Source organism: Botrytis deweyae, assembly GCF_014898535.1.
Source record: "Botrytis deweyae strain B1 chromosome Unknown BDEW_011, whole genome shotgun sequence".
Taxonomy (NCBI): Eukaryota; Fungi; Ascomycota; class Leotiomycetes; order Helotiales; family Sclerotiniaceae; genus Botrytis; species Botrytis deweyae.
Window position 1 is genome coordinate 38,915 of NW_024066218.1, and position 16,026 is coordinate 54,940.

The 16,026-nt window shown below is 41.6% G+C and overlaps 4 protein-coding genes across 4 annotated transcripts; 3 read left to right on the plus strand and 1 right to left on the minus strand.

Annotated features, from left to right (window-relative positions):
- Positions 1 to 137: 137 nt before the first annotated feature.
- EAE98_005476 (uncharacterized protein) lies at positions 138 to 2,087 on the plus strand (the record flags this gene model as incomplete). The annotated part of the gene is made up of 3 exons (XM_038953098.1): positions 138 to 828; positions 890 to 1,071; positions 1,140 to 2,087. 3 exons carry the CDS (start codon positions 138 to 140, stop codon positions 2,085 to 2,087), a joined length of 1,821 nt encoding a protein of 606 aa, XP_038810199.1.
- Positions 2,088 to 2,962: 875 nt separating this feature from the next.
- EAE98_005477 (uncharacterized protein) lies at positions 2,963 to 4,351 on the plus strand (the record flags this gene model as incomplete). Its single annotated transcript, XM_038953099.1, has 2 exons — positions 2,963 to 3,398; positions 3,501 to 4,351. 2 exons carry the CDS (start codon positions 2,963 to 2,965, stop codon positions 4,349 to 4,351), a joined length of 1,287 nt encoding a protein of 428 aa, XP_038810200.1.
- A 1,222-nt stretch (positions 4,352 to 5,573) lies between these two features.
- On the minus strand, positions 5,574 to 6,329 carry EAE98_005478 (uncharacterized protein; the record flags this gene model as incomplete). The annotated part of the gene is made up of 1 exon (XM_038953100.1): positions 5,574 to 6,329. The coding sequence occupies one exon, from the start codon at positions 6,327 to 6,329 to the stop codon at positions 5,574 to 5,576; it is 756 nt and encodes a 251-aa protein (XP_038810201.1).
- A 4,320-nt stretch (positions 6,330 to 10,649) lies between these two features.
- Positions 10,650 to 10,988, plus strand: EAE98_005479 (uncharacterized protein; the record flags this gene model as incomplete). Its single annotated transcript, XM_038953101.1, has 1 exon — positions 10,650 to 10,988. One exon carries the CDS (start codon positions 10,650 to 10,652, stop codon positions 10,986 to 10,988), a length of 339 nt encoding a protein of 112 aa, XP_038810202.1.
- Between the last annotated feature and the right edge of the window lie 5,038 nt (positions 10,989 to 16,026).

Here is a 16,026-nt window from a genome sequence, read left to right on the forward strand (position 1 = left end):
AGTATAATATTTAATATACACGGCCACCACAATATTGATGGCGGATTCGAAAAATTCCAACGCATCTAAAAAGAAGTGGTAATCTTTTCGGAATCCATAAGTTTGATCTCGTACATACATCTCTCAATTGCAACACGATGAACGAAGAACAACTCGCTCGCGTCCTTCGACGTGATCCCAACATCAACGTCGCCAGGCCCATATACCAAAGACCCGAGCGGACTCAACCCCTCAAATGGGCTCAATATACGCCCCACACCCTGAAGCAACAAAATCTACCACGTTATACAACGATCCGTACGACCGAGCCCCTACAATGGATCCCGCAAGAACATTTAAAGAGCGCATGGCCACTCCTTCCTCCGCGACCCCCTGCATTTCCCGAGCTTCCTGCGAATAAACACACTCTTGAACGGTTCGAGGTTGAAGAAGCAAGGAAGAGGCAAAGGAGGGAGGCACGTAAAGCCCAAAAAGAGGCAGAATTGGCGAAGAAAGTTCCTCCTCCAGCCCCCAGACCGGAAATTATGCCTCTATCTCCACAAGCAGCTCGCGCGCCCAGACCGAAAGATCCACATACTGAAGAATTGCGCAAAAAATGGCCGGGCCCTGGAGACTGGGAATATAAATGGAAGCATAATCTACGCAAGGATGCAAATGAGGCAGTAAGAGACAGTATTCCGGATGACATGTACGAGCCCCCGATCGTCAGACCAATGCCTGGACGAGTGCCTATAAACAAAAATTTGCACGTCGAAATACCATTCATGGATGGTGTCATCTTTTATCCGAGTAGAATACCCGCGAGTGGAGATTGTTTTTTCGGTTCAGGTGAGTTTAGGATATATTCTTGTGATCGGGTGTCGATAGAATCTCATGCTGACAATCTCAGTCTCAATGGCTTTGTATGGAACTACTCTGTATTGGCACTATACGAAGTATTGTCACTTGTGGTTTTTTCGTTACGTGCTCACGCATCCTGCACATCCGCGATATGACTTCTATTGGCATTTAAATTCTTTTGGGAACGCCGAAGGCGAAATGAATATGTGGCATCGATTGAACACTCCACATGTAAGTTACTGCTCGTACATATATACTGACCGATGTGATAGTGCAGTTGCTAACCATAATTCCACCAGGCCTGGCAATCAAGCGAGCTCTTTAACATCACAGCCGACATCTACAATCTCTTTGTAGTACTATACGAGGCACCCAAAACGATCGATCTCTTTGGCCATTACAACGCGACGCACGTGTTTTTCCACCTCATCAATCGGAATCATTATGAAAGTTTGATAGCCGAGGACAACGAGATTCAGTTTCCTTTTCCCGATGGCGTGACGGTTAACCCCAGGCCTGGAAGATCAAAGATGCGACCTTTCGGTACAAATAGAAATATTGTGCCTCCACCCATTGCGCTGCCAGTCATCCCGCGTCCGTCGTTGATGGATATGACTCGAGTTCTTGGGATCAATACCGCAGAAGGAGCTCTAGATATTGAGTTGGTCAAGACCGGACTGAGAAGAGAAAGGAGGTTGGCAAGGGAGCTCAATGATCCTACGGAGATCAAGTGGTGGGTGAAAGCAGAAGCCAAGGACAAGGAAGAGGAGAGGAAAGCAGAAGAAAAAAGGATCGCCGACGCAGCAAAACCAAAACCTCCGGAGAAGGTCACATTACCTACAAATGAGGAATTAGCAGCAAACCTCGCGAAAATATTGGCACAGGGGAAGAAAACCGAGCAGGGAAAGGTCTCAAAGGAAGATCCAGACAATCCCAAAAGCAAAAAGATTACAAAAAAGATAGTCTACAATCTCAATAGCGACGATGAGGACAATGATCTTGACGAAGCGGATAACTTGATCCCGAGAGATCAATACACACCGGGAGGAACGAAAAAGAAAAGGAAAGTCATCGGTTTCATTCCTGATTCCGATGATGACGACATTGATATTTACGAAACAGCAAAACAATCAAGTAAGAAACCGCCAAAGGGGAGGCCGCAAAAGACTCCTGGAAATCCTGATAAGAAGTCTACTTCCAAGACTCCCAAGACGGGAAAAACACCCAAAAAACCGCCTAGGTGGTGAAGAGAAATATCTTGAATGTTGTGAATGCGGAGTTTGCGGAGGAAATTCTATTGAAAGAGTACTTACTGATTGATGGATTGTGCTTTGGCAAAGAGATGCTGGAGTCAGTATATATGGGTTTTCTGTAGTATAATTGATTTTTTCAAGGAGAAACTTTGTTTTATATAGTATTCAATATTGTACCTATTTATGTTTATCTCGAGTCACTAGATGAAGGGGTATAGTAGTAATCCGGTTATCTGACACGTGAAATTTGGAAGCTGTCCATAAGTGATATATTTGACGAAGAATCAAAAACTATGAACCTTTTCACTACTACTTACAATATTTCGTACTGGCATGCTAGTTTCAGGCGTATAATGATTTTACACCCTCTCTATGTCTGATCTTCCCTATCCCCTAGACTTTTCAGGTCGCGGGGATGAAGTATCGATCTCATTATTAAGTTTAGTTGATTTCGAACAACCAACATTGAGACTCAAAAATGAACTGTATCGCAATCCTCCAAATCGTTTTTAAATCAGCATTTGCTACAATATTTCCCAGAATTATGTTCATAGGACCCCATATACTAAATCTTCCGTACACAAGCCCCTTCTCCTTTACCTCCTCAATAAGTGACCCAAACGCGAAACAATATCATCCCCGAAGCTCTCACTATCTGTATTCTTTGTCTTAAGATCATGAATTCCGGACTTGGACTCCCCTTTATCCAACAGCCAATGCTCAAGCAACATCCCCCAAGCAACAAAGCCCGCTTTATCCCAAAAAACCAACCATACTCCAAGCACTCAACAACAAGTAAGCACAATGATTAATTCCCCTCCAGACGACCTCTCCCTCCCCTCATCCATCCATCCACAAACCTCTCCAAAATGTCCAAAGAATACGACGTCCACCACACATTCGACAGCCGAGAAGAATACCAGCGCCCCATCACCAGCGCCGACATAAGCGACTACATTCCCCTGCAAGCCGGCCGCGAAAATATAAACGAACCCACCCCCTTCGACGTACTCGAATGGCTCTCCGTCTTCTACGGCCAGAAAGTTCCTCCGCTGCCCGTGATTCGCGCGCGGGATATCGAAGAAGTTCCCGATCAGCGACTCCAGGAGACATTGGAGGAGTATCAGCTCTTTACCCCGACGGTGCGGGGCGTAAAGTTAAATCCCTTTACCGAGATTGGCATTGAGGGGTTTCCGTTGATTGAGGATACGAGGTTTAATATCGTGCGCAGCTATCCGGCCGATGAACAGTATCAGGGTCCGCATAATTTGATTTGGCTGGTGTCGAATTCGTATTGGAGAGCGGGTAATTATATGTTTTACTTGTCTTCTCTCTCTCTCTCGTCCTCAAAAAAATAATAAATAAATAAATGAAAATAAATAAGCAAGGATACTAACACAACTCTAGTGGCCTGGGCCATCTACGGCAACTGGGAACTCTGGCCGCATGTGAAATCCCAACACCGCATGATGTTGGGACAAGTACTCGCCACCCCCAAACATCCCCGACACATACTCTACCGGCGCCTGAACGAAAAGCGCAAAGGCCACAACAACCTCAACATCAAAGAGCGCCTCGGGATTCCCTACTGCGCGATTCGACACGACGACATCCAGCAGATCACCGCAGACATGTACGGCATCTTCCTCGTCATATTCACCTGTCGACCCGCCGGCCAAGCAGCAAACATCCCCGGCTTTGGCAGCGACCAAAATCCACGACACTTTGCGCCGACCATCCGCGGGGAGTTCAACCGCCCGCACAAATTCATCCGGCTCTCCATCGGCACCGTGCCCGAGAAATACAGAGATTATCCCGACGCGAGCCTGCTGCCCCTCTGGCAGATGTACGAGCCAATGATGCTCAACATGCCGAATTTGCACCACTCGGATTTCAAATACATACGTCCGACGTATGAGAATACACGGGAGTCACTACCCGTAGATGCGTCCATGCGGCCGATGGCTTACGACGGAGTGAATCATCCGTGGAGGGCAATAAATATTGCCTGGAGCGAAGGGTGGTATAGTGATTATCAAAAGGGTATTCCAGATGCGCTTACACAGCCGGCGAATTGGCCGGAGGCGTTTCCGCAGAAAGCAATGTCCCTGACGATTGCGATGGGATGTATACTTTTGGGAAAGGGAGATCCGAAGGATCCAAGGTCTTGGGCTCATGATTCACGTAAGATCGTGTGGATAAAGCCGGACAAGCCAAAGAAAGTGGAAGAGGCAAGGGAAGAAAGTCCAGAATTGTAATCGTTTGCAGAAAGGGGGATTTTTGTGATATAAATATCAGCTCTACATTTTTAGTAGACAGGGAAAAAATATCTTTACTAGGGTTGTGACTTTGAGTTGACAATCGTATTATAATAAATCGAATAGTATCATTTGATTTAATAAAACTAACCTCTTAACAAAAGAAAGAAAAAATAAGAAATGTTCACTCTTCCTCTGAGATCATACAGTAGCAATACACCACTAGTCAAGAACCCCAGAGATCCACTTGGAGCATATACATGATTACAACCAAACAATTCATGGGGTACAATTACTAAATACCATACGCAGATCAAATAACGAGACTCTTAGAACCCAAACCCTGACAAATCCAGGCTCCAAATAGTACATATTCCGCATCACTCCTACACCCTTCACTCTTCACTCTCATCACTTACTGATAATATCACATTCCTCAAGTTCTCTAAGACATCCCCTCCTAGTACCTCAGTAGTATTTACATATAAGCACTTGCGTACATCACTCTCTACAGTCGGGTTTAGCGAGAATGTAAGAGAGGAATTCGGGTTGTTGCTGTTTTGACGTAAGATCTAGTCATGAATATTTTGATTTTTATATCGATTAGATGTCCTCGACGTCAATTCATAATACCCACCATTCCCACCCATCGAAACCAAAAGGAAGCCAAGCTCGACATGTTCTTCCAATCCACGGTGCACGAATTTTTGTGAAAGCTACGCGTGATTCGCACACACGACTGACTACAGCCCCATCGGACCTGGCTGCAAACATCAAGTGGGTGGAATCTTACTACAGTCTCAATTTGATGTAATATACGAGTATTAGAAGATGATGAAGCGAGTCAGAAGGAAGCTTGGAACGTGATAAGAAGGAAAATTTGGGGTACGAAGTAGAGAGCACTAACAATTTATTTATACTCGATTTTATATCATTAAAGTTCACTCGAACATTACATAGCAGCACATGAGAAAGAGAGGGGGAAATATTGAAAAGAAAAGAAAATTGATTATGGAGGAGTTTCCGTTTTTTTAGGCGAGTTGTTTCGTTTTGTGTTGTTTTTGGGGTTTCTGAAATGAATAGAAATGAAAAATCCTAGGGCATCCCACAACAAATGAAATAATGAAATCTAAGTATTCTCATACTTTATTACAAATGAAAATTGGAAGATGTTACCATTGTGTTTTTACCAAAATTGCGAGCGGGACTGTCAACGTCTTGTCTAATGTGAGCCGGCGCCTATTATGCTAAGTTTCATGGGGGCAAGATGATTTGCAGGGACATCTTCATCTTCTCCATCTTTCCGTGGCTTTCCAAACTTTTCCTTGAATAAATCTAACCAGTGAACCGTTTCCATGTGCTTTCTTAGATTGGTCGTATGGCGTTTGAAGTCATGGCCACATAGCTTGCAAACAGTCTCCGGATGAACTTTGGTCTCATGGACGCGCAAAACATGTAATCTCAAAGAAGCGGGAACGGCGAATTTGGCATTACAACCTTCAACAGAACATATACAGCTGTATTCCGCGTGAGTGGAATCCATGTGTCCAAGAAGAACAGAATTGCTCGCGAAAGATTTTTCGCAAATTTTGCATGGGAATTCGCGAACGTGAATATCAATGTGGCAGTTCAGGCTCTTCAAAGTACTTAGCTTGCGGTTACAACCAGGATGAGGACATGGGAAGGTTCCATGGTAATTCTTGACATGGTTCTTGTAACCCTGAAGATTGACGTATGTGCGATTACACTCTTCACACTTGTTTTTGATCTCTCCATGAATCTCCTCGATGTGTTTGTTAAGATCAGTTTTCAGGGAGAAGCTCTCATCACACTTTGTACATGGATGGAATTGGCTTGAATGTTTAGCACTCTTATGAAGAGTCAGCGAGTGCTTGTCTCGTAGATGCTTTCCGCATAGAGCGCAAATACAAGTCAAGCCGCTGGCTTTTTGACTGGATTTCTGAATTCTGCCACTCATCTTGACAAGTTTTAGGGTTACTAAGTAAGTTTTGATAACCAAGTAAGTTTAATACTACCGTTGTTTGAATGAGTGGATGTTGTTGTTGCTGTATGAATTGAAAGTGAAGTATGGAATTACCTTGAAGGAACTCTGCAGTTTTTATGCAAACAAAAATGTCCTGTTCAGATGTGAAATTGTTTTACTCTTGATGAACAGTCGCAAGTACAAGCGCAATACAATGCCATTGTACTTTTGTGGAAGTATTTCCTTGTTCCATGTCAGCAACAGAGACAGGATCGAAAACTGAACAATCCCTTGTCAGAAATTATGATTTAGCACAAAGATGACTGGCAAATTCGATTGGTTAAGCTTTACTTTCTGCATTGAAATCGAGATGACTGTACATTTCAGTAGATATGATGTACAAGATGAGATCGTACCCCACATTCAACTAGTAAAAGCTCGAGTAAACATTTGCAATGCTCGTCGTCATCTCCATTAATGTAAAACACATCACGTGATATTTGATATATTTTCGGGAACACAACCCCAGATTAAGGAGAGGAAACGAATTGTTTCCGTCCGATCGGTAGATCAGACAGTGTGAGACATCGAGGGTTCATCCCATCTATTGAGGAGATTCTACTTTCCATGACTCCATGGATGAAGGCATGATGACACATGACGAGGTTGCATGCTGAATTCCCATATTGATGTTCATGCCAGGAATTTCAAAAGAGAAGCAAGTGGTGCTACAGAGAAAATGAGTGCAACAGATGAAAGGGCAATCAAATCCGTCTCGTGAATTCATCTCAACTTAAAATGATTTGATAAATGAGCGCGAAAATTTCCGATACATCATCTGTTTGAGCAACCTACACGCTTTGTGCAACATGGTCTCAAGTTGGACGACCCCTCATTACGACAATATTGTTTGATCTGAGGAAGGAAGAGATGATATGAAAGGATTGGATGGTGGAGTTGGGAATCAAGAATGGAAAGTTTGAGAGATGCGCAAAAAGGGTTGTTTCGAGCGTGGAAAGAAATGAAGAAAATACATGGCGCAGCATGGATTTGAAGGACGGGGAAAATAACGTGATTCGCCAGTCTCAAGCTTGATTGTGAGAGTTGTGAGAAGAGCATCTATTTGATTCTCAATAAGAATAATTTCTCCAAAATGGATTGAATAGTAATAAAGTGAATATAAAACATATTCCTTTTGTTTCGCGTGATGGATTTGAGTAATCCATGGATTGGTGAGGGAGGGTATTCCAACTTCCCAGGTTGGTTTGAAATCTCCACTCGACCGCTCTTCAACCAATCAGGAATCTTTGGGATCAATTCGAAAGGATCTTCAAGGCTGCAGCAGTGCATTCGGGGAGAGTTGGTACCTTGAGTATGGTAACCTTCATTTAAACGCTCCCAATTGATGGCATCTTATCTGATCTCGTCTCATCTCATAAATATAGATTGTGGAAGAGGCTGAGATGCGGGTTGAAAGGTAGCAATTGATGAATAATGCTACCTAGTTGGTGGCATGTAGGAATGTGGAGGGAAATGTTATTATTTGCATGTCGGAAATTTCCTCTTGCTGCGGTGTAAAGGAATCATTTGAATTGCCCAGGTAGATGTAAGAGACCGACGGGAAGGAGCATTTTGGCTTACACACGTGGCGCAGAAGTGAGATAGGTAGCACGACTGCAGGTGGGTAGTAGATCTAACAATTATTCGCAGGAGTACGCAGGCTCGCAGGAAGATGATAGAAAGGGTACCTACGAGTCCGACCTACTACCTACCTATCTAGGTACCTAGTGATCAAGATTTCTTTTACCTTTGATGGATAATTCCTCCTGATGTGCGGAATATGGAGAACATGAACTGTGAATCGGATCCTTTCCTAAAATTCATTAGGAGTGAAGAAAGAGAAAGAGAATTGCTCCAATGAATCATCTTCACGTGTTCTTTTACGGTCCTTTTATCGAATCTAGGTACCTATGCAATGTATTGTTGTGTTGTCGTCTTGTCGCCGTTGAGCCGAGTACAGGACATATCGTATCTAGATTCGACTAGACTAGGTAGGTACGGTAGGTACGGTAGATCCGTAGATGTTCGTTGAGTCGTGAGTCGGATTAATGATCAATCACGTCAATATGCACCATGAAAATGCTTTTCATTGAATTTTCTTTCTTCACTCCAGTGACTCCACGTACTCTAGTCAGGTCCTCTCTACTCTCTACCTACCTAGTCTCGCGACCTCGAGAAAAAGCCGGACACCAACCCTGCAAAAATAAAAGAGAATCTAGAAATAATCTTTTTCAAAATTTAATATAAATTTCTTTATATTTTATATTATTTTGAAAACTGAAGCTTTAGAATCTTTCTTTGATAAATTATTAATATATATAATTTCAATCAAAAAGTTGAATCTATTGTTTTGATATTAAATTTTGATTAAGGTGTAGAATTTTGGTGGACGGTTTTTTCTTGAGGTCGCGAGCTAGTCAGGAACCATTTTATTAACTTCTAAGGCTGAAATTCTATTGGAACTTTTTAACCATGAATTAACCATGAATTAACCGCCAATTCGGGTTAATTCAGGTACCGGCGACCCACTTTTTACAGAGAGATCCACTTAAATTTCGCTTGTTTTCCGAAGCGCCTATAAAACGAGATTTGTCTCATAATAATCCTTACTAGCCACCTATTGGATCCTCGCCATATCCTTGCCCTTCACGTTCAAATTTAAGATTACGGTTGATTGTGGGGATTAGCTTGAGCTTTTGGAACTGGACGAACTGGACGAACCGGTCGGTATTGCAGTAAGGATGAAATGACTAACGGAAACACGCTTTCTCTCTTGTCTTGACTTTGCATCTGGACTCTGGACGGTTGAGTCTTGAGTCTTGTCTCTTGACTCTTGACTCTCTACTGGACCCATTACACCTGAATGAAGTGTAACAGAAGTGAAGCTTAGTACTGCTTGATGTTTGAGAACGTGCAAAGACTGAAGCTTGAGACGATAAGAAGATAAAGAAAGAGATTCAGCATGCCAGGCGATGACCTTTACAAATCACGATTCGTGAATGTTCAAAGTCAAAAAGGAAATGAAATATGACGATGAGCCATGGAGATGAGAAGATACGGTGTAGCGGTACTCCGGTATGGTATACACCGTACAAACTTAACAGACCAACTCAAAATCCGGAGATTGTTCATGTTCAACAGACTTCATCTTATTTCATTTGTATGATTGTATGATTGTATGATTGTATGACAGAAACTCATTTCTTCCTTGCTCATATTAGATTTCCCCCCCATTGCCCCATTCACTGGATATTAACAATAGGAGAAAAAGAGTCACTTGATTTGATCGCTTAGATTAAATTTTATATTGTTAATTCAACTTTATATCTTCCACTGCGGTGTAATACCATGGTCCATGTGGAATCTTATGGATTGCCTCTTTTGGATATAATCATTGGAATCTAGATGGATGTGTTCTAGGATTCGCCGTGGTACAATGGATCGTTTCCCACTCATTTGTCAATTGCAAGCAGATCAATCATCAAGCATAACAAGCATAACAAGCATATCAACCAAGTCAACCAAGTCAAGCGCACACACTTAATTATTACCCGGGCCAAGCTTCTCTACTTCCCCTAGTCAACCTGCGAAATCCACCAGATTCCAACGTGGGAAGAAAGAAAAAGAAAAAACAAAACGCTGTCAATTTACCCCCAATCCAATCACGGGCCACCGTTAGCAGGAAAAGACCAAGATCCACTTCTACTCGACCGCTCGCGCTCGCTCAGATATCTTCTTCATCTTGCGCCCCAATACTTCTTCCTCCTTCTCTCTCTTCTAACAACAACACACACACACACACACACACACACCTTCATTATCCCAATACCTGCAGCTTGCTCCAGACAACTCAATCAGACTTCGTTGGCAAAGTCTACAATCACCTGCATTCAAAGTATATTTCAAGAAAACATACTCCAGACATCATCTATCAGATTCACTCACCATCATTCGATACCTCCCCATTCACCAAACGCAATATCCTTTCTACCTCTTGTTCAAGGTTTGAGTCTATTGACCCAAAACACTCCACTTTCGAAACAATATCAAACATTATCTGCGCTTTGATCAATATCTTTTGGATATACATCTTCCTCCTCGAAGCAACTACCCACCAACGACTACTCAAATCTATTTAACGTTGGTCTCGATCCTTCAAAAACTATATTACACATTCCTCTCATACAATTACTTTCTTGTCAATAATTTCAAAAGTCTTTCCTACAGAACTTTTTCCAAACAACCACATACACAATGCAGTTCCACGGTCTCACAGCATTGTTGCTTTCCCTTTTTGTCGCATGTGTATGCGCACAATCAGTTACCTCCACCACGACCTTCACATCTACATCCACCCACACTCGCACCATTACCGTATCTGAAGTCGTCGCCTCTGTTACCTCCACCTACTCCACCTACAACACCTCTGCCATTGCACCTACCGGATCCGTTGGAACCATCATCGCATCCACAACCTCAAGAATTGGCGCATCGGCCTCGGCTGTACCAACCTTCGTCGGTGCAGCTTCAAATGTTCAAGTAAGCTATGGTGTAATGGGATTGTTTATCATGGCTGTTGCAGCGTTGCTGTAAACAAACAAATGATGAGACAAAGAATGCGGGTCCATCTAGACGGCGCCGATCATGTATTTGATTGATCGTCATTCCTGCCCTATGGGCATCTAGATCTTTTCTTGGAATGCGTTTCCAAAAATACCCTTTCTTCATCTCCCCATGATAAGAAAAACTTCACACATCCGAAATCTTCGATGCGACATCTCATCACCTTGGTTTACACTTCACACTTCTTTTTACGAAAATCACCCCCTTTTACGGCTTGACGATACCTTTTTGTTCTTTTTTGATTTTACTTCTCACGCCAGATAAATTCTTGCTCGCTTTTTTGATCTTGTTTTCTCTTTTCGACGGAGCACGAATACCCCCGATTAACGATTAAAATATACCCTCACACATATCTTTGATTCGTTACCTGGAGTTTTTTTTCGATTCATCTTCTTTCTTGGTTACTCCCTCTACCCACACCTCGAGATTCCATACGTTGATGCGTATACTACGATGTCACTTGTGATAATCTAAACGTATGCTCTTGATTATGAATACCTGTCAGATTACAATGACTATTCATAATGATGAGTACGTGTGATGGAATTGGTATAGGTACGGGTAATCATGATATGATTTATTTGGATCCTTTTTATATTTGATTTATGGATGGGTGGCTTGATTTGCATTGGCGGTCATTGGCATGGAACAATATTTACACCACCTTTTTTGTTATATACTCGCCGCTGATCGGCTTGAGGATATTGGGAGAGGACGGGATTGGATAGAAATTTCTTTTCTCGATGAGACGTTTTATACCTTTAGTTGTGCATAGTTTTTGTGGTGTGGTTGGTGATTTTTTTGGTGGTGCTAGATGCATGGAAAGGTGATAGACGATGAATGCATAAAGCATGGAAAGGGGATGGAAAGATAGATAGAGAAAATGAGAAACCAAATATGAAATACGTTGTTATTAATTATCTGCTCGTTTTTTGTGAAGAAAGTTTGCGATTGATTTGTACTTGTTGATGCGGTTGGATGAATTGCTATACATCGACGGAAGTTTCGAGTGAAACTCTCTTTCTTTCTCCCATTCTTCGTCTTGTATACCTACGAGTATCTACATATCCAATCCAATCCCATACATTTCTATAACCTACCTAATATCTACCATCTACCCATACGACACACCAATCTAGACAAACAAAGATATTCACACCTAAGTCGTTATGGGTCGACGTTGTCATACTCTATACTCAGGGACTCACATTTCATTCCTTCTTTCATCTACCACCTACCACTAAATCTCCATCTCCACTCATCGAAAACTCCTCTCCTCTCCTCTCCTCCGAAACCCCCATCAAAAATCCGTAAAATGCAATTGGAAAATGTAATCGGAAAATACAACAACTCAACACGAGTACGCCTGTAGAAATCAATACTGGGTATGTTTTTCTCTCGTGTTTTTCTTTCGGTTTTGAACGGAAATTTGGTATTGAATTGATATTTAGATTGGTGACTAAATATTGGTAGGAGAGATGTCTGTTATAAGTAGGTAGGTAGGTAGGTAGGTAGGTACTCAGAAAAGAATCGAGGAATTGGTGAATTGAGGAACTGACTCGTCTTTTGAGAGGTGACTACCTACCTACCTCAAGCTACCTAGGTAGGTAGTTATATCAAAGTGCCAAATCGAGGTTAGGTGAATATCAAGCAGCGAGGGAAACTGGAGAAAAGTGAATAAATGTGCTCGCATGCAGGTAGTTCCCGTCATTCTCTGCACACTTTGAGTTTTTTCTATACTATTGTTATATAAATCCCCCTCCCTATAAGTTTCAATATCTATCATTCTACAAGCCGCTATTTTCATTGGATAACAAGGCTCGTCTTTTCTCTCTCGCTGTATCGATTGAGATCTCCAGGTAGGTACCTAGTTGTATTCAACATTTAATATGTGATTCTCTATCTTTGATTGAGGGAATGCGAATGCGAACGCGAGATGTTGTTGTAGTTACTATTCCTTTGTCTATTTTTGTCAAAATATTCGTCGCTTTGGATGGGGTCTTGTTGTTGTTGTTTATAAGGAGTAATGCTATCGTTTAATATATGGATACATTAATAAACTATCTGCTGTAGTAAAACGTAAAGTCTATAGAATACACAATCTCCATCAATTTCTACACAATTTAAACGCTGTCTAGCGAGTAATAAGATAGGAAGATGCATCTCGATTGCTTCCGTTCATGGAAAACATATCTTCTATCTGTTGATGGCATTGATGTTTTACTTCCAGATCTGTAGTTTCTTAAATATCCCATATTGGATAATTTTTAAGAGGAGAATAATTCCAGGAGCCTAGTATCATGTAGGAATATTTGGGTTAGTGAATCATATAAATGACTTGATCATCATGTTAATTTCTACATGTGCTGCTTTGAGATTCATTGAGTAGGTAGTGTCAGATTTTTCGAATCTGCGGTATTTAAGAACGAGCCGTTATGTATTCTTAAGAATGTAATGATGCCACCTGCCTCTCGACAAGTCAATGGGGGGTTTCCGTCGACTATAAAAGATAGGGACCAGAACCAAAAGATGATAATACGATTTTGAATGGGAGATTGAGAGGTATTGTTTCTTCATCCGTAGTACGAGAGACAGTTGAATATCAGGATTTGGGGTTCTCTGAAAATTTTCGCTGTCACTGAAAAACGCATGACACAGTTATGATCGCTGGATTTCTTGTCGCTGTCAATCTCTCTTGTTCCTTCTGTGTGTATCTGATATAACTTTTCCAATTCCCGGTGATAACCAAGTAAGATATCTAGGTAGTTGTCCAAACCTTCGTTATGTGAACTTTCTATGACTAGAAAATCACTTGGGTTTACACAGAATGATGAACTGAACGGGATCCTTGAGTCGACTTTAAAACTGTGCTCAAGATTTGCAGCTTCAGGTAATAGCTGAGCAATCTCTTAAATGCATAGGAAGTCTAAAGCGAATAGAAGCTTGAAAGGAAATTCGAGCGGGGAAATGATATTTTGGGATTGCATATACTATTGAGGAAGGGGAAGAATAATAAGGAGGGGTAATTATTGGTAGATCATATGTACATGTTGAATACAAAGAAGTACATTACTTTTGATTTAGTGAATCAACAAGAGCTAGTCCACACTGCTAGCGATCCATATCTGAGAGCAAGGGTTATTTAAAGACAGCCTACTTGCTTTAGAATTCAATATAGATCGAAACTACTGAACTACCTCATTGATAGGTTTGCAGCCAGACGGTCATTCCGATTAGAGAAGTACTCTCCCGCTGATTCGATAAAGGATTGATCTATATCTCATCTTGACAAGTGTCAAACTATCAGAAAATTTTAAAACGCTACCGCGTATGACTACTCTCCATTTTCAATGGTAAACTTATCATTCTCATTGTCTCTATGTACTCATATCAATAGTTCAAATAACAATAGTAAGAAAAATAACAAACCCAGAAGTTCGGGCTCAGCTAGCCAGCGGGAAATAACACATCATTCGCTGCCGGTATTAGTACATCCTATTGAGGGTGGACTCGACGTCGGAGTTCACCTTATTAGATGAGCATGGTATTCAGCATTGTAGGATTAAAGGACAGAGGAGGATCCAGCACGGCCTTTATACCACCAGTTTTCCTTTTCCATAATAATCAGAGAGACAGAATTTGAATGATTTGAAGAGTAGAAAGACGGGACTAGGTGAATTGGTGCGAAGTAAATACTGAAGTATAATTCTCAAGTAGTGCGATTACAGCCAAACGAATCAATGCCGAGTTACTTAAAGACCGTTCTCCAGTTTGAAGTAACGTAAAGACCTAGGAACTTTCGAAGCTATCGCTACAATGGAAAATTGGGATTCGCTTTGTGTCCGATCTTGTTTCCGAGATCTCAAAATGTGTGGAAATGCTTCATTATAGTCGTGATTGTCATATATATCTCAGATAATTGAAAACTAGTGAAACTTCACTGTCAATAAATCGTCGACGTTATCGATCTTAGCCGCTCCCTCTTCACTGCCACTAATCGCATTATTACTTCAGATAATATGTAAACAAGTGATGCCCAAAAGATTCGAATCGAACTGGCTTGAAACCTACGCTGCTTGATACTGGCTTTGGTGTAATTTCAGCGAAGCTGTCTCAACCTCATTAAATATAGATCCATTACTTTCATAGCATGAAGATACAAGGAAGGTATGAGTGCGAGTTTATATAGCATGTCTATCGTTCTCCACAGTGTGAGCTTACGATTGAGGAAAACGGTGAATCGATAAAAAGAGGGGTTGCGGTTGGCAAGTGAATTCCCTGTTCTTGCTCTTCGACCACGCTTTTGACAGTCTATAATAAATACACAACTTAATATAAATGTTCTAGGCCCCTCATTCCATCTTTATATGCTCCCAGGGAAGATCGTTCGTGCTATAGCTAGCGTGTTCTTTAGCATCTCCAAATAGTTTCGCATTATCCTTAAACGTTGTCTGGGGTAGTTTGAGGGCGTATATTCCGGGGGTGGAGGTTTCAAAGAGGAATGATATAGTGAGGTTGTCATTTCGTTATAAGCTGGTGATAGCTTTCTACTATCCCTCACCTAATCACCACTCGAAACTCTGTTGTAGAAAGGTCATCTCTCATCTGTTCATGGCAAAGAACATAAGCAGACGAGGCGTAGTGACCTCTACAACTTCATCCAATCAAAAATTTCAGTCATAATGAAGAGAGGGGTAATCTATAGATATGTTTTGAATAGCCAGAAACGATATTATTAGCACAGCTGATATGATACTGGATAAAAGCAACCACAAGGTATCAAATCTTCGAATTTCTTTATACTAATCAAGAAATGAGAGGGTTAAAACATCACCAACTATCAGGCACGTCATATCAAGTGCCGGGTAAATACTACAAAAAGCAAAACCCATGAAGAATAAAAGCCATCATTTTCATTATCGTGATCCGTTGCGCGGCGTTGCATGTGATTTCTGCGGGGGCCAAATTTTATCGTACTAGGATAGTGATTGGATGTAATGGTACGATG